Source organism: Stenella coeruleoalba (assembly GCF_951394435.1).
Source record: "Stenella coeruleoalba genome assembly, chromosome: 3".
In the NCBI taxonomy this organism is placed as follows: domain Eukaryota; kingdom Metazoa; phylum Chordata; class Mammalia; order Artiodactyla; family Delphinidae; genus Stenella; species Stenella coeruleoalba.
The window spans coordinates 26,522,751-26,540,826 of record NC_137148.1 but is presented as its reverse complement, the minus strand read 5'-3'; the positions used below and the strand labels follow the sequence as shown (position 1 = coordinate 26,540,826).

At 48.1% G+C, this 18,076-nt stretch overlaps 1 protein-coding gene across 2 annotated transcripts in view; it reads left to right on the top strand.

Annotated features, from left to right (window-relative positions):
• The window catches only part of MTMR12 (myotubularin related protein 12), a 65,730-nt gene extending 50,744 nt beyond the window's left edge, over nt 1–14,986 (top strand). For both annotated transcript variants that reach the window (XM_079918037.1, XM_079918038.1), the window contains exons 11-16: nt 1,387–1,465; nt 3,256–3,326; nt 5,532–5,704; nt 8,048–8,215; nt 9,068–9,229; nt 12,156–14,986. In XM_079918037.1, coding sequence (XP_079774163.1) covers nt 1,387–1,465; nt 3,256–3,326; nt 5,532–5,704; nt 8,048–8,215; nt 9,068–9,229; nt 12,156–12,725 — 1,223 coding nt within the window. In that variant the 3' untranslated portion in view covers nt 12,726–14,986. The remainder of the gene's footprint in view (nt 1–1,386; nt 1,466–3,255; nt 3,327–5,531; nt 5,705–8,047; nt 8,216–9,067; nt 9,230–12,155) is intronic.
• The last annotated feature ends 3,090 nt before the right edge of the window (nt 14,987–18,076 follow it).

The window sequence follows — 18,076 nt, the reverse complement described above, 5'->3', positions numbered from 1 at the left end:
TCCCCTGGGTTCCTCATGGCTGTACACAGAGGTTCCCGGCCGTGAGGGCTGGTGTCACGGAGCGGAGGGGCCAGTCACCACGGGGCCAGCTGCCCTCGGTACACTTGCTGCCGCCATTTTGCTCCAGGCTCTTGCCCCACTGCGCCTTCTCAGGGCAGTGAACACAGAGCCACCGTCCTCCTCTCTTCCTTCCCCAGTGGTGAGCGTTGAGCTTCTCCCTTAAAAGTTGTAGAACTGTGCAGTACCTGTATTCACCGGCTATTTTGTAAAGTGAATCATCTGTTTGTTTTCCTTAGTGGCTTATTAAATGGACTCCTCCCTCACCAAGTGGAAATATTTTATTTTTTTTCCAATTGAGCATATATATATATTTTTTTTACAGTGTAAAAAACATTCAGTTAATCTGAAATGTGCAAAGTAGAAAATGAAATATGCCCATCCTAGCCACCACCACTTCCCTGCCCAGGCTGCCCAGTGTGAACAGTTCAGAACTTGAATCAGATTTAATCAAAGTCAGTCACCTGTTGATTCTCTTCACTCTTGAATGAGTGTTTACCCTCTGAGATTTGTCACACTTATAGGTAGCTTTTCCTAACTTTGACTTTTTAGCCTAGTGGTCTGATTTAGGATTTATTCATTCAGTCAGTCAACATTTGTTGAATTTCCATTATACACACTAACTATGCTAGGCATTGGAGATAAAGATGAATATGACACCAAGGGAAACAAGTGTGTACCTCTAATTAGAACACACTGTGCTGTGTGTTATAAAATAGGTTTATAAAAAGCAGGCACCTGGCGGAGAAGTAAGAAATTGCACTAGTTGATCCAGGACTGTGATTCTCCGCTTCTGTTTTCACCATCCAGTACTTTGCAGGGGTATCTGCCTTCTCAGTGATTTGAGTTTGCAACTCTGACATGCAGTAGACTTCTGTAAAATCCAGGGCTTCTGTATCAAGGTGGGTTGGGGGGATTGTGTCTGGCGTGCAAGGTAAACGTGTGTGTTTAGGATTCCAGCAGAAGCTAGCTCTTCCCTCAGGCCTCCTTGGCATTAGGACGTGGCCTGTTGCATCTTCCTCTTCTAAGAGCAGCAGCCTGGATGTCGACTCTGTCTGCCTAAAGCATGTTACTCTCCTTGTTGAGTTACAGGGTGGACTGTGGCTTAGTATACAGATTGTAGGGCACTTTTTACTTGAGCAATGAAAGTCTATTTTTGACTACCACACCATTCCAGGGGTTTACAGTTCAAAAACAATTTCAGCTGAAGGTTTGAAATGCTGGATTCTCAGCCTAGTCTGGGGCAGCACCTCTGAACAGCACAGGTTTTACAGCAGAGGCACAGCAGCAAACAGTGCCTGACTTCTTTACTCTTTTTCCTTTTTTCAGATAATAGTACCGAATTTTGGGACACAGATATAAAATGGTTTTCCCTGCTGGAAAGTAGCAGCTGGCTTGACATAATCAGGTATTTCAAGGCGTTGTTTTGCCTTGTTTTGAATTACACAGTTCTCTAAGCCAAAGTAGTAGAGCAGGACTTCCCTGGTGGCACAGTGGTTAAGAATCCACCTGCCAATGCAGGGGACACGGGTTCGAGAAGATCCCACATGCCGCGGAGCAACTAAGCCCATGCGCCACAACTACTGAGCCTGCACTCTAGAGCCCACGAGCCACAACTACTGAAGCCCGCGCGCCTAGAGCCTGTGCTCTGCAACAAGAGAAGCCACTGCAGTGAGAAGCCCGCGCACCACAACAAAGAGTAGCCCCCGCTCACCGCAATTGGAGAAAGCCCACGCTCAGCAATGAAGACCCAAGGCAGCCAGAAATTTTAAAAAAGTAGTAAAGCAACCTGACAAATAATTTAACTGTTTTCTATTTCACAGTTAAATATTCTTAGATCACATATTCTGTTCAGGGCTCAGCTGGCTTTTACATTCATTATTTATTATTTCTGTGCACATCTGATGAGAATTTACAGACATGCTACCTGTCCATACAGAGATCTGCTCCCTAGACTATAGACTAGGGATGGGAAGCCTACAAAAAAGGGGACGTGGCAACCCAGCGTTCTAATTGAGCAGCAGCGCTCACCCCCAGGGAGGAATCTGGGGATTGAGAAGGGGAGGGATGCTGAGTTTCTGGGTTTGTTTTTGTTTTTGGCCGAGACCAGGGATGGAACCCACACCCTTGCAGTGAAAGTGCGGAGTCCTAACCACTAGACCTCCAGGGAATTACCCGGATGCTGAGTTTTTTACTGAATACCTTTTTAGAAGAATTCTGTATCTTATATGTCTCTTACCTATTAAAATTTTTTTTTTACTGTCATTAATGCCAATTAGTTATTTTTCATTTCGGAGTTAAGTAGAGATTCTGAGAAAACAGAATTTTATTCCCTTTCCTACTTCCCATTTTGAATAGCTTCTGTCTGTTGCCCTTAAGTAGAGGAGAGGGCAAAGGGAGGCGCAAAACAGAAATGATGACAGGGTGAGAGCAGGGGAGACAACAGCTCCGAAGAGAAGACTCCTTCCTTGCACCTAGCTTGGCATCCTCTCTCACATCTGCCTGGGAGTTTGTGCAAAGGAGCCTCAGGCCTCCAAAAACTTTTTAACAAATAGGTTTTGAGGAGCCTGCTGCATGTCCTTAATTTGAATATATAATTGCAAGTATTGTGATGAATGTTATAAAATAAAAGGACCTTTCCTTCCATGGGGTGGGTAGAGGTGAGTGTCCCTAAGCCGGTGAAGAGTCCAGGGAGGCGCCACTGCTGCAGGGTTACCAGTGCAGAAGGCAGAGCTGCTGGCAGCGGCAACAGTCTCAAACGCAGCTGCGTCGAGAGAGACAAAGGGGTTTCAGGGCACACTAGGCCTTTGCAGCCACACCAACACATTTAGCCCATGACCTTGAGTTAACAAAATGGACCTGCAGCACAGCCTCCAGATGTGGGTCTTACTGGGACTCACCAACACACTCAGATACGAATTTGCAATAAGTATTGCTAGTTTAGGAATCACGTAGCAACATTTTTACATCCATTTTGGAAATCCCTTCTGAAAATTTTAAGTTTCTAATAAGCAGATGAGTGTCTTGTAGTATCTGAATAGCATGAATGATAATTTGTTTCTTTTTGGAGATCTTCAGCATGAAACAGTAAATGAGATAGAAAACTGAAGATCATGTCAGATGCCTCTAAATTTCTTATTGTTCATGATACTAAGCTCAGGAACTAATACCTGTTTTTCTTGCCTCTCTCCTATGTAGACGCTGCCTGAAAAAAGCAATAGAGATTATAGAATGTCTAGAAGCGCAAAACATGAACGTTCTTCTTTTAGGTAATATATTTAAAGCACAAAGGGTGGTTTCCTTTTTCCTTTACTTGGGATTCTGTTTCTGTATATAGAGATTTATGTAAGTGGAATTGTCTTGTAGAAGGAGGGAGCTGGTGTAGAAATCCTTCCATTCTTTTTACCCTGACCTTGGAATGCTCTGCTTTGGAGTTCATTGTTATAGTTTAAAAATAAATTCTTTCACTTGGAACTCGGCAGACCTATTCGCAGCCCAAGAAGGAATTGTTTGGTATCTTTACCAAAGCTCACATTTCCTCATATTTTGAGGTTTTGTTTTATATTAACTCAAAGTTAAAATCTTTGGATGATCGTTTTTGTATGAAGAGACCCATGGATGGTTTAATTGTTATTTTTACATCTTTGTGTCTGACAACTTCGTGCAGTTGCCACCACGATTGGTGTGGACCGCGATTCCCTTTTCTTCCGTGGACTTAACTTCCTGTACATGTGGACAGGATATACACACCCAGAATGTGTAAAAGAAGTGTAAACCTCATGCCACAAAGATTGTTGGTGGAATTGGTTAGATCTGAGCTAAAATATTATCTGCTGTTTTGAATATTTAAAGTTTCTTATAGCCCCATGCTTTACATTAAGTAGACTGTCCCATGCTTTCATCCCCTCAGGCTTTTATCATTTTTCTGACACTCTCCATGACTGCTAGAATTTAGCTTCTGTGAGCAGACTGGAAATGTGTCCACCTGTGATTTCTGTACCTTCTGACTTAAATTTTAATACATGCACTGAGCACCTCCCATGTACAGAGCTCTATGCCTCTGCCTTCTAGAAGTTTGAGAGAGCAGGCCTAAGGGTGTTATTGAAAAAGATCTAATTAACAACGGCAGAACAGAGTACTGAGTAACTGGTGAAAAGGAGGGATGAAGATTGGGGGGCTGAGAGGTGCAAGTACCCAGGGCCAGACTGCACCAATCCCAGAGTTGCGTAGAATGAAATGGGGATCTTTAGCGGGTGAGGCTGAGCTCTCCTCACTCCCCGAAGGACTGCTGAGTTGTACCTCTGAAGTCTCATTCTCTAGCTGCTCTTCCTAGGACTCGCATGTGTACTGTTAACACCCTTCATACGCAAGAAGGAAGATTCTCTTAAAAAAATGAAACTTGTTTTGGAAGGTGATAGCACAAGAAAGACAAATATAAAAATCTGCTTCTTCTGAACCCATGTGTTCCCATTGTTTAGGCTTGTTTCCTGGAGGAGAAGTAGGAGCACAGTGTAAGCGTGGCTCTGTAGTGCTTCGTGACCTGGGGTTCAGGAGGAGAGTTTAACAGTGCAAACACCTCCCTACGTAGAATTCGTTCTGAAGTTTCTCTAAACCCATGGCTACCAGCACCATTGTCCTCGTGGACATTTTAAAATAGCACCTTGAGTTGCACTTCTTGTGTAAAGTAGAAACCACAGGGCTGTAGACCTTGACTTTTAGGACCTTAAAACTAAGACAAATGCACGGATGTAGATGTATGTTTTTATTTGCTGTGAGTCATTTATGGTGAACCGGGATGTGAGCAGAATTTTCATCGTGTGGTTTTGTACCGTGCACCCCAGGGGTGGGCACATGGCTTATACTTACTGTGGAGAGTTTCTCCTCTAGGCTAGGCAGAAAGAAGCGGGCCCCTCTGTGCTCCCAGACAGAAATGGAAAGAGCCGTAGAGCTGAGAATCAGAGCATTTTGGTGCAATCCAGGAATGCTACCCTTTCTCCGAAGCAGAGGTAGTGGAGGAAAGGTAGCTGAGAAGCAGTTTTGCCTTGGAACAATGAGTTCAGTGATGGAGACCCTGACACACCAGCTGGAAGGGTTTTGAACTTGGTCTGTGGAGCCCAGCGAGTGCCATGATGTATCTGATTGTGCCCTCATCGTGTAGCACATTTGGACCCCGCATTCTGACAGTGGGTTTGCCATGCTGCATTTATTCATCAGTAACCAATCCATCTTTAGTGCCAGTGTGTGCTGGAACCAGTGCCAGCCAGGCTAGAAGCTATTTGTCTCTCAATCTGAAAACATTACCGTTTTTTCCCCACTGGCCCTGGCCTTTGGAGAATTAGCGCTTGACCGTCAGTGGGAGGCGCTGGTGTTGAGGCCCCTGCTGTTACCTGTGCCTGTGCGAGCCCTCTGCAGCTCTTTAACACTTGGTACCCTCCTTCCTCTCCACGCTGCTGCTGGGCCTCCCTCCACCCCAGAGGAGAACGCTTCCGACCTCTGCTGCCTCGTTTCCTCTCTGGTGCAAGTGATGATGGACCCCCACTGTCGAACCAGGTTCGGTTTCCAGAGCCTTGTTCAGAAGGAGTGGATCGTGGGCGGACACTGCTTCCTGGACCGCTGCAACCATCTACGTCAGAGTGACAAGGAGGAGGTGAGTGTCCCCATCACAGACCCGGCAGCCATGGGGAAGCAGAGCCCCGTCTCTTCATTCATCTGTCTTCCGACCGAGGGCTCCTGCCTGCAAAGTGCTCGCCTTTTAGGGGCTTGTCAGGAAGGCTGAGGTCAGTGCACTGCTAGATGCCTTTCAATGCTTGAAACACTATTGAAACTCTTCCCAGGGGAGAGGGGTGTTTATTAACAGGTGTGTTCAGAGTCTTCTCTTCTAAATTGTGTACCCCAGGGGGCTATTATATTTCATGGTGGAAGTAATACTGATTTGTAAAACTTAAATAAAAATGAACTCAGTGAGAGAGACTCCCACAGTTTCTGTTAATTTAGTCTTTGCAAAAAAAAAATGAACATTTAGGGTACAAGTTTCCTACAGAAAATACATAATAACGCAAAGTAAATTTTCCTTGCAGTAAACCCTTTCAAAATAAAGCACAGGGTTATGTGAATGCTATCCAGTACCAGGGCCTTCGCCATGGTAGCTGCAGGTCTGGGCCTCCGAATTCAAGCACTGGAGAGTTAGTGTTACAGTTCAGTTAGTGAAAATGAGCCCCCCAGGTTGGGGTGTACTTGTCTAGGTTACAGCGGTGCAAACTCCTTTGGCTGCATTATTAACGACTGTGGAAAGAAAAATGAAAACAGGTGAACTTTAATTAGATCACCTGCAGAGGTAACGTATGCTAGCAGGGCGACTGGTGGTTTTTCTTACCCCAGGTAATAAGCACGTCTGTCTGCGGTGCTGGACAGCTTGACACAGCGGCTGTGGAAACAGAGACGTGGCTCTTGCCCATAAGGGCTTGGTGTGTCCTGGGAGACCCAGCCCCCTCTCACTAGGCCTGCAGTTTCTTTCAGGACAGTTCTGTACTCATCCGTGTCCCATTGGGCTGAATGGACATCACCATCTTTCAGTCTTGAAAGGGACCTTGCGTTTCTGAGATACTAATTTGAAAGGTTAATGGGACTCAAATAACATGACGGGCAGAAAGAGCTGATACTGTGTGGGGAAGAGTGTGCTTTTGTATATCTCGTATAGTTTGTATATCTTGAGAAAAGGGGGACTGACAGGCACCGTGTCTAGTGGAGCAAGAGCCCGAGAGCAGATCAGGTCTGTTTACCCAGTGTTGGGAGGAGTCACCCGTACTTTGTGAGCCCATTTCCCTGACTGTACAATGAGGTCCAAACATTTTACGCTCTATTTAAGTATGCTCTTGAACATAAAATGAGGTGTGAAATAAAGTTGCCCATGTAGACCTTTCTTTTCATCTCAACACTGACATACTGGAGTTTTGATAGAAAACTGGGTGGTCTGCTTTGTGATGTAATTGACACGGCACTGGACTTTGATTCAAGAGCTGGCTTCCGGGCTTCCCTGGTGGTGCAGTGGTTGAGAGTCTGCCTGCCTGATGCAGGGGACACGGGTTCGTGCCCCAGTCCGGGAAGATCCCACATGCCCGGAGCGGCTGGGCCCGTGAGCCATGGCCGCTGAGCCTGCGCGTCCGGAGCCTGTGCTCCGCAACGGGAGAGGCCGCAGCAGTGAGAGGCCCGCGTACTGCAAAAAAAAAAAAAAAAAGAGCTGGCTTCCCAGCTCCCGCCTCTCAGGAGCTGTGTGTGAGACCTTGGCCAAGCTCGGGAAGGGGGAGACTGTGATGTGGCCTGTCCTGTCCACCTGACAGGGTCACTGGTGATTGGACGAGGAGCAGTTGGGGAAGACAAGGCACCCTCGAAAACTCTCATCTCTGCTATTAGAGGGCTTGCCTCTGAAGCTAATAAAAGAGGCCATCGCTTAAAAAAGTGCATTTGTGAAAAACGTTAGAAACTCATTTTTGCTGCTTCTGCCTTCTCTCCCGTCCTCTTTCTCTTCTGCGCCCTCATTGTCAGGGGTGTGGAGAAGGGAGTATCCACAGTATTTGAAGTAATTGAGTAGTATTTCTTTGTAACACAGTGCTACTAATGAGAAGAGTGGAATTCTTCTGTGGGGAACAGCATTTCATTTGTTGAGGTTCAGAGCTAGTGTTCCCTGTTACCAGGATCAGTTGCAAGTGCTCCTCTGTCAGTGCTGATTGACAAGGAGATTTTTACATCATCTCAGGAATGTCTTTCACGCAGAGAGGTCCTGCCAAGTCCTGATGTTAATCCACGGGTGTGTGGTTTCAGTTGATCATATTTATCGCTGGTAATGGGATGGAGTTGAGAATGTGAATCGCCTGGAATGTGTTTCCCAGAGAATATAGTGCCCGGGAGAGGTTATTCCCCAGCTGTCGAGGTGGCTGCCCCGAACCCAGGACCGCCGGTGCCCCTCAGTCACGTGTATCTCGTTTTCACGTAGGTTCCCGTGTTCCTGCTCTTCTTAGACTGTGTCTGGCAGCTGGTGCACCAGCATCCCCCAGCGTTTGAGTTCACGGAGACGTACCTGACCGTTTTGTCAGATAGCCTGTACATACCTATCTTTAGCACCTTCTTCTTCAATTCGCCTCATCAGAAAGATACAAACATGGTAAGAGTCCCTCTTAGGAACCTGTGTATTGAAGAAGCCATGTCTCACAGGTAGGGTGCAAGAAGATTGATGATAAAAATGATCATTTTGTAACAGTGATTATATGCTGGGCCCTGTTCTGAGTGCTTTCCGGGTATTGATATTTAATCGTCAAGCACCCTGTGGGTCTGAATTATTATTATCCCTGAGGAGCTGAGGCACTGAGACAGTGAGTAACTCGCCCCGGGTCACATGGTAAATATTGGAGCCGGGAGCAAGTGTCAGAGCCAGGAATGAAGCAGATTAAAAGTTGTCTTTGTGAACAGGTCAGATGCCTTCTCTTCCACTCGCCCGATGCCTGGAGTGACTCTGAAGAGAGCTGTGGCGGAGCAGGGAAGCTAGGCTTTCACTTTCCGTCTTAAACGTCTTTAGTCTCCCTTGAGGTCGCGCTCCCAGGGCCTTAAGTCCGCGCCATCGGTGCTCTGACTGGCCCTCTGGGGGCCTCGGGGTTTGCTGGAGCTGGCCCTCCAGTGGGATTTTACCAGGCTCCACTCACACAGTCTCGCTGCTCACCAGCTTCGTGACCTCAGGCGGTCACTTCCATTTTCTGAGCCTCAGTTTCCCCAAAGGTGAATTGGAAAACTAGGAGTGACCTCACAAGGGTGCTGTCCTGGGAGACCGCGGCTGGCATGCGGCCCGCTGGGAGCAGCGCGTCCTGCCCCTCCCCACGCGGAGCCGTTAGCGCAGTGAGCAGCCCCTGGAAGGCTGGCTCTCAGGGCAGGCGGGGCGTGCCTTCCTGGGGCCCGTCTCCAGCGCCGTGTTTGCTTTCCTCAGCCCCGCTGGAAGCGCCGTGACCTGTGCTTGTTTTGGCAGGGCCGGGAAGGCCAGGGTGCACAAAGCAAGCCTTTGAATCTCCTCACCGTGTGGGACTGGTCTGTGCAGTTCGAACCCAAAGCCCAGACGTTGCTCAAAAACCCTCTTTACGTGGAAAAGCCAAAACTGGACAAAGGCCAGCGGAAAGGAACGCATTTCAAAGTAAGATGTGCACATGTCTAACCCCCTTCGTCTGCGCAGAGATCCCCATGTCTGTAAGGATGAGAGATACACGGACACAGTCTGCAGTCGAGATCGTGACGGGCAGATTGTCAGGGCCCCTGAGAATCCTTTGTCTTCAGCAGACCAGCGTCTGTCCTGATGAGACGTAGCCATTAGCTGAGTGTCGCCGGGGCTGCTGCGTGGAGTCGAGCATCTCGCCCCTGCCCGCGTGCGGTTGGTAGAGTAGAGGGGATGGCGATCACGGTGTGGGCTCTACTGTGCCATCTGTACCGGTTCACATCTTTAATAGCCAGGCCTCTCTTCACGCTAACAATGGTGTTTGCGACTAACGTGTTCTGTCAGGGGCCACAAAGTCTCTGGCACAACTTCCCGCATGCTGTTGGAGCTCGAAAACAGCCACAGACGCCCCGTAAGCAGACAGGCCTGGCTGTGTTCCAGTATTTACAAAAGCAGGCACCAGGCCAGATTGGGCCCGCGGGCTGTTGTTTGCAGACCTGGGCTGAAAACGACAGGCATCAAATTATTTGGGCCTCCCTTTAGATATTTGTTCCTGACCTTACTAGTTATTAACCCCGACGCTCCCTGGGTGATGCGTGATTTACATGGCATTTCCCGTTCAGTCTCCTGACCTGGACCCCCTGCCAGCCCCCTGACCCCATGAAAGGGAGAGCGGGGTGGCCAGTGGTGGCCAGTCACAAGTCGGTGCGCGTCACTGCCTTCTCCACCGCCATCCTTCTGATCCCGCCATCCCACGGGGCTCCTGGGAGCCCAGCCCGTCCTGCTGTGGGAGCTGGCTCCGTTCTAAAGGGGCTTGGGGACCCAGGTGAGCCAAAGCCAGCACTCACAGAAGGCACAGCTGCTGGATAACTTAGAGCTGATGCTTCGCCCTTCAAGGGTCCTCAAGCCCAGGCTGGGTGTTTGCCCTCCTGGCTCAACCTCTTTCCTGTCTGTTGGGCCAGAACTGCCCTGCGCTCCAGAGCAGTTTGGCCGGAGGTCAGTTTTTGTCGGCGTGCTGTGCCCCCTGGTGGCCGCACACACACTTCCCGCCTGGTCAGGATTGCAGAGCTGCTCCAGGCCCTCAGAGACTCAGAGACGGAAGGGAGAAAATAAAAGCTCCACTCGGTAAGACTAGAGTCCATTTCTCTGCCCAGGCCCCGTTGTTCTAAGTGTCCCTTCTTGTAGATGGGAGCAGAGGACCTAGGTTCCAGGAGCTGGCCAGTGGGAGAGACTTAAGCTGCAGGGTTGGGGCATCTCGGCTTGTACTAGCTAATGCAGAGCTGGCGCTGGGCCAACGAGGACCTGTGAAGCCGTTTGGTGAGGCATCTGGGCGTCAGGCTCGGGGCCTCTTGTTGAGTGGACAGGTGACCTTGGAGTAGTTCTGTAGAGACCAAAGAGCCGTGGCCGGCCAGCACGATGCACTGCCCTGGGAATTACCACTCGTGACCACGGGGTCCACTCAGGTGTGGGGTCCCAGCCTCAGCCCTAGGCCTTGACCAGGCTCTGGGGGCACAGTGCTGTTCACACCTGGCCTGTCTGGAACGCTCCGTTCACTTAGGGCTTCAGAGAGGGGCTTGCAAGACAAGGAGAGCTCTGTTAAGAGTCCAGGCTCTGGAGCCAGACTGTGGTCGTGAAACCACGTCTGGCACTTGGTAGCTGGGGCCTTTGCAGTTACTTAACCTCTGTGCCTTAGTTTTCTCATCTGTAAAATGGGGGCAGTAATAGTGACTTTGAGAACTGGGTAAGTGGTTGCACGTTAAGCGCTGAGCACAGAACCCGGTAGGCAGTGAACACTCTGTGGCTGTTAGGTTCCACCTGCTTCCCCTGGTCCCTGACTCACCTGGATCACTGGAGAGAAGAGGCCGGCCCCCGACTCCTGGCCTTCGGCTCTCCTGCCCCCAGATGGAAAGTCAAAAATCCTGGTCATCTCTGACTTGGGGTATTGTGAATGGTTTTGCTTTCTACTTTGTATTTTTATTGTTGTTCTACATTCCATAATAAGGAAATATTTTTTATAAGGAAGAACCACTGGCAGGAGCATGTTAGAGATTTAGGAGGCTAGCCCCAGAATGAAACTTCTATCTATTCTGATTTCAAATGGATACCTCAGGGGCAGAAGAGCTGGAGAGAAACAGCTTCTCCTCAGCTTTTTACCTTCTCCTTTGGGCACCAGGGGTCCCTCGTAACCGTCTTGACCATCTTCACAGCCCTTTCGCAGTGCATCCCCAAACGCAACACGTTGCTTTGGCTGCAGGTGGAGTTACCGACGAGGGCAAAAGTGTAAATGCTCTCACGTTTTCTGCTCCGTGCAGCTCATCAGAGAGGCACATCCAGCCTGCTTAGCCAGTCCTCAGGTTTCTTTTGCTCCCGTCTGTCTCTGTCCAGAATCTTTTTGACTTAGGCTTGACCTCCCACTGGATGCCCAGTAGCCTACAAGTTAAGCCTACACATTATTTCAGTGGAGTGACAGGCTCTTCAGGTTGTCGGCAGCACTTCCTCACAGGTGGTGTTCAGACTATTGTGAAAGCGAACACTGTAAATTTCTCAAAGAAGAAACATATTGCTCCTTTCAAAAATGAATAGGCCTCATCCCCAAACTCCCCTAAATCATCATCAGCCTATCTTAACTTAAGCTTGTCCTTCACAAGTACTTAACGCCCCGCACCTGGTTTCACCCATTTGTTTATACACCCAGTGTGCACCTGACACGTGCATTGTGGCATAAACAAGAAACCCCCGCCCGCCGCTGCTTTCTCTCTGCGTGTGATAGCGTTGCAATGAACTTACGTTCACGGGGCAGTTCTGATATCTCATGACTTCTGTTAAAGCAGGATTCTGCCTTGATGGGAGCAGCTGTCACCGTGCTGTCCAGCTAACCAGAGATTTTTATTTGTGTTTTCTCTCAAAGCATCAACGACAACTTTCTTTGCCACTCACCCAATCTAAATCATCTCCCAAAAGAGGATTTTTCAGGGAAGAAACAGATCATTTAATTAAAAACCTTCTGGGCAAGAGAATTAGCAAACTGATTAATTCCTCTGAGGAGCTGCAGGACAACTTCCGAGAGTTCTACGACAGCTGGCGCAGCAAGCCCCCCAACTACCACGGGCTACTGCTGCCTCACATCGAGGGGCCAGAGATCAAAGTGTGGGCCCAGCGCTACTTGCGGTGGATTCCAGAGGCCCAAATCCTGGGTGGTGGCAGAGTGGCCACCCTGAGCAAACTCTTGGAGACGATGGAGGAAGTCCAGCGCCTACAGGAGAAAATCGAGGAGAGACACCACAGCCAGGAGGCCCTCCAGGCAGAGGCCGCCTCGCTGCTGAGGACCTCGGCCCGCCTGTCCTCCTTGTTCCCTTTTGCGCTGCTGCAGCGCCATTCCTCCAAGCCAGTCCTGCCCACCAGCGGGTGGAAAGCTCTGGGAGATGAAGAAGACTTGGCCAAGCGAGAAGATGAGTTTGTGGATCTAGGGGATGTGTGACTGGTCTGCTCAGTGGAGGTAAGAGAGGCGTGTCACAGGCTGAGGCAGGAGCCAGACACGTCTGCTGTCTGCATCGGGCTGTCACGCTGAAGCTGACTGCTGGGAGGAAGCCTGGGCCTTCAGGAAAAGAGCTGGTCCTCATTTCCCTCTCCAACCCCCATGATTCTGAAAGACTATGCAATTAAAACCATAGCTCTAGTATTATTAGTGGAAAGGAGTTACTGCTTGACCCATAATACAACTGTGGCCAGTGTCTTCTGCATTAGTATCATACAGACCCTGCGGTAGCTGGTTTACTACTTAGAAAGGGCCTTGGTAAGATGTGCTTGGACTCCATACTGTCTTCAGATCTTTGCTGTGCCAGCGTGATTTATCCAGTCGTCGGGAGTAGTAAGTGTCTCTCTAGCCCATCTCGGCTTGGAACAAGTCCAACTTTACCTGATGTGTGTGTGGCAAGTTGAGAGATTCAAACAGAGGCGTTTAGATGTATGGCCTTCACTTCCAAACCTTAGCGTCTTTCCTTTCTGCGTCCTCTTGCCACGCGTGTCACCATCCTGATGTTTCCGAGCATCCTCAGGCTGTGTCACTTTATGTGGGACGGGGGACTGGCTCGGGGGCCGGCAGCCCCGGGTCCCCCGCCTGCTCTGTACCACTCGCCACTGCCCCTGCACGCTGCCCACCTTGGTGCACGTGGTCCCGGGATCTTGCTGCTAAACCTTTTGGGCAAACTGGGGGACTCCCTTTGGTTTGCCCAGAAGAGCTTCCACTTTTCTGGAGGCGTGCAGTGTTTGAAAGCAGTTGCTTTGCCTTTTCCTAATAGCACGCCGGGGCGTCAAGCGTCTGTGCCCGCCGTCCTCAGGACGGTTTCCCCAGATTCTGTTACCTTATAGACTGATGAGTAGGATCGCTGTTGAGCGTAGCTTTCATAGGGAAGCGGTCAAGCAGAAATATCAGAAGTGATGGTGATCACATAGTACCTCAGCGATTTAAAAAGCCATAGAAGAAACTTGACTATGCCTGGTAACCTTCCTGGATCTGCTGTCTAAATGATATATATTTTTTAAATGCAGGAAAGTACACTTTGTAAGGACCAGTTTTTTCATTCTCCATGGAACCCTGTTCAATTCCACAAAAGGAAGGGGAAAGAAATTATCTCGCATTAGAATGTTTCCTATCGAAAGTTTGCCTTTTATATCCATTCGTTCTCCAGTGTAGATCCCAATTTGAATATTGTCTGTTTAGAAAAACTTTCAGTTGCTTAAGGGCAATAAGAAATTTTGAAACTATTGACAAAGAGGAGTTTCTCGGTTTGCACTGAATCGTCTTTTGTACACACAAGAAATTGCTTTGCAGTCCTCCCCACACCATGACAGTGGAGATTGAGGGGAGGGTAGGATTCATGCATCTGGGGCCAAACACATGCCCAGTCTTGGTTGCCTTAAGAGTCTCACTAGTAAGGTCAGTGTTGGGCTTGCAGTGGGGATTTTAAAATGACCCTAGTTCGTTGGCTACCTTCTTGTACGTTCTGTGGGCCTTCTTAAACTAGCACTAACCTCCCTTCCCTGCCCCACTGCCTCCCAGGTACACTATGGAGCTAACTAGTTTTGTTACCATATTATAATGGGAATATTTATACAGTAGCCTCTTCAGTCTTAAGATCTTAGTAATTTTCATTCCAAAAATGCCTGGTGTGATGCTTTACACTCCATAAGGTATGGTTTAAAGGCACAAGGTCACGGCCCCTGTCATAGTGGTTGAATGTGCATTGAAATATTTTTCTATGATTTTTTTTTTTATAAAATTACGATAGAAAAATAAGCTGTTGTAACACGTAAGGTCATGACAGTTTATGTATTTATATTTGAAATCAGATTTCTATAAAGCCGTATTTGTGTACAGGATTCTCAGTGGGTTTATATATTGTGACGTTTTTATTCAAGATTGAGATGTGGATTATGCTTACCAGTAAAAGCTGAAATGAGACCATTTACTTTGTCTGAAATGCTGCACTGTGCACGTTTGGAAATGTACATTAACTTCCTGTATGTAATATCTTGAGTTTGTTTATACCTCCAAGTTTTTACACTGAAGATAAATTAGCTTTAATTACATTCAAAACGTTTTTTAAAAAAGGGAATAAGCTGTTGGGCTAAATCTGTATAAATGTGCTTTTTATTTTCTGGATGTACAATGAGAGTTTATACTTGTATTTCACTGCATCATATCCGATTGCAGAAATTAAAGCACAATTTACAATACTGTATTTGCTGTGGTGGATATAACATGGAATAATTACTTTCATTTAGTCAGTGTGTGTGTGTCTGTGGGTGGTCGATTGGTTGGTGGGTGGGTGGGAAACCAATAACCAAATAAAGATTTGGAATTTCAGGAGGAGATAAAATCCTGTGACGAAAAATAAAATAGGGTAGGAGCCCTACAGGGTGAGTAAAGGGAAAAGGTTTTTTTAGTCCCTGGAATTAAATATCACTGCCTCTTTGCTTTTGTGGGGATGTGTAAAATGATGATTCTGTTACTTTGTGGCTGGAAGGGATCTGAGTTCAGTTAAACCATGGAAGAGAGAAGCCTTCGCTTTTCCTCCCAGAGAGGATAAGCACGCTGGCCTGGCTGTGATGGTGTGTACGAGTAGGATTTTGTTCCTCATTCGCCAGTTTAGCGTTTACTAGATTGAGACCTGTGACTTGTGGTGGTTGGGAAGTTCCTCCCTCCTCTGCCCTTTCCTGCCCGTGGCCCTCTCCCTCTCCATAGCCCTGCTCTGCTTGCCCTTCCCCTGCTGTCGGCCAGGTCCAGCCTCCTGTGCGGCAGAGCTGACTCTGAGCCATCCCTGGAACTTTATAAGCCCTCACTGCTGCCCCACTCCCTTCGGATGTGTCAGTTCTTTGATACTTGTATTAAACTCCCAAGTATTTAGCAGTTCTGGCTCTACAGGCTCGCAGACTCCAGTCCTGTTTTCCGCATTTGTTAACCAGCTCTTGGACTTGGGATGACTCGGCTGTCTCTCTCTCCGGGTTTTACTTGTTCCTTGGTTTCCAGGTGAGGGTCGGGGAGGGACCAGAGGGCAGGGGAGGGGAAGAGTGGGGCATTTTCCATCCAGTGTGAAACAGGACTGTGGGGAGAGGTGGCTCCCGTTGATAACAGACTCCTGGCTCGCCTGCCTTCGTGTCACCTCCTGTCCTGGAAGGTGAGTCGAGGGGCAGAGGGAGCCTGGACTCCAGCCTGATTTCCCAGCCCCTCCAATGGTTGTGGTCAACGTTGCTCAACAGGAGGAGAGGCTCCTCAGCTGTGCTTGTGCCCCCCTGGGCTCTAGAGCATTGGTGGAGCCCGCCCTGGGGCAGGACCACTGCAGGGACAGGGCCTGTAGTGACACAGCCTTCCACGTTGACCCTTCCAGCAACCTCCCCCAAACACACATACACTCTCTCGCCCTTAAAAATATTAGATGGGGATGGGAGACGCAAGACCCTGTTTGTGCCGTGGGCTCCAGTGAAACCAGGGATCGTCCAAGGGCTTACACAGGAGAATGTTGACAACCAAGCTGGCCACTGGTAATATAAAATAAGTGGTGAAATGTCATTTATATATTGAACAGGAAAGTAATTTGTTAGAGTGATGGTTCTGTAGCTTTAAAAACACAGACATCTTGGTCTCTTTTGTGGTTCAGGCCCAGGTTCTTTTAAATTCTTTCGTTTTTAAACCTCCTATTACACCGTCTGCCTTCAGCAGTTTAAGGATATGAAGTGTATAACCATATGGAAATATACACAGTAAGCTTTTGGCTTTCTTTTAGAAGAATCCAGTTTTGCTAGCCAGTCCAGCTTTTGTTAATAGTTGTTTGTTTTTTTTCTTTTAAATTTAGATTTGCATATTAGTTTTATGGAAGGCTGTGTGGCTTTTTTGTTTTTAGTCCCAGTCATTTTCCAAATGATCATCTTCACAGATGTTGGGGCCAGGCGAATGCAGGGCTTGCTTATCGCCAGCGCTGAAAGGGCACAGCGCGTGCCATTCGTGGGCTGGGAAGGAATGCTGAGGGGCCGCATTTCATCCCTCAGACTGACCTGAGGACCTCGGCCTGGAATGCACTGCGGTGCCTCAGGGAGAGTTGGACACAGCCCAAGCCAAACTACCTAGGATGAAAAGCAGTAGTTTTTCTGGGCTGAGGGTAGAGGTATGGGGACAGGGCTGGGCTGGGAAGGGGGCCCGAGGGCTTGTTCTGGAATGATGGTAGCATTCTACATCTTGATCAGCGTTTGGCTTGTACAGGTGTGTGCCAAAACTCGGTGAAAGTACATCTAAGCTGTGTTTCACTGTATTTAAATTGTACATTAAAAGAAAACTAGGCAAATATTGAACTCTGGTTGATGATACTGCCACCAAATTGTTTAGGGGGAAATGCTCTCTTGTCTGCATTTTACTTTGAATGGCACCAACAGTAAGAGGGATTAATGGTTGGGTAGAGGGACGGACATGGCTGGATATGTGATGAAGCAAGTATTAGCAAAATGTCAGTGATGTGATCTCGAGCTGGGTGTGTGGGAGTATGAGTATCCACAAAATTCCTTAAAGTTTGCTATGTTTGGAAGTTTTTACAATAAAATATTGGAAACATTTTTAAATAAACCCTTCAAGAGTTAATTCTAAACAGATGGGAAAAAAAGTGCGTGGGAGTATATCCGTCTTTTATGGGAGAAGAGAAACCCTATCCTTATCAAACTACCTGGCCACCAGGAGGATATAATGGAACTCAGAGAAGGGACCAGAGTGTTCATGTTCTCCCTCCCTTACCTCCTCTGAGAATTTGACAGAGAAAGATGACTGCATCACAATTAGTGAGCAGTTAGTAGCTGTCACAGTACCTGCCCCCTTCTTCTGTTTCCATTGTCTCTGCGCCATCATTTTCTGTTGCCCGGATCATTATTCTAAACTCCATTTTCTCTGCTTTTGGTCCCTTCTCTCATGCTGCCCGTCAATCTTCCTAAAGTAGTCATGTGATTTTTTTTTGGCTTGAAAACATGTAATAGGTGCATTCATTAGAACTCTGGGTTGCAATATCTTAAGCCAAAAAGAGGGATTGTGTGTGTTTGAAGGTGTAAGTCAGAGATGCTGTTGGGTCTTGGTTCCTGAAGCCCATGTAGTCTTTTCCGAGTGTTCTTTGCTGCTTCTGCTCTGCACACCAGCTTTCTCGTCTTTCCAGTCGATGAAGTGGGATGAAACTCCCACAGTAACTCTGTTTTCAAGAGGCCAGTCAGATTGAACTGTAATCCTGGTCGTATTCCACATCCTGGGCAGAGAGTCTGGGCCAGCCAGCTGTGGGGCAGGGTCTTCCTGTGGGACTC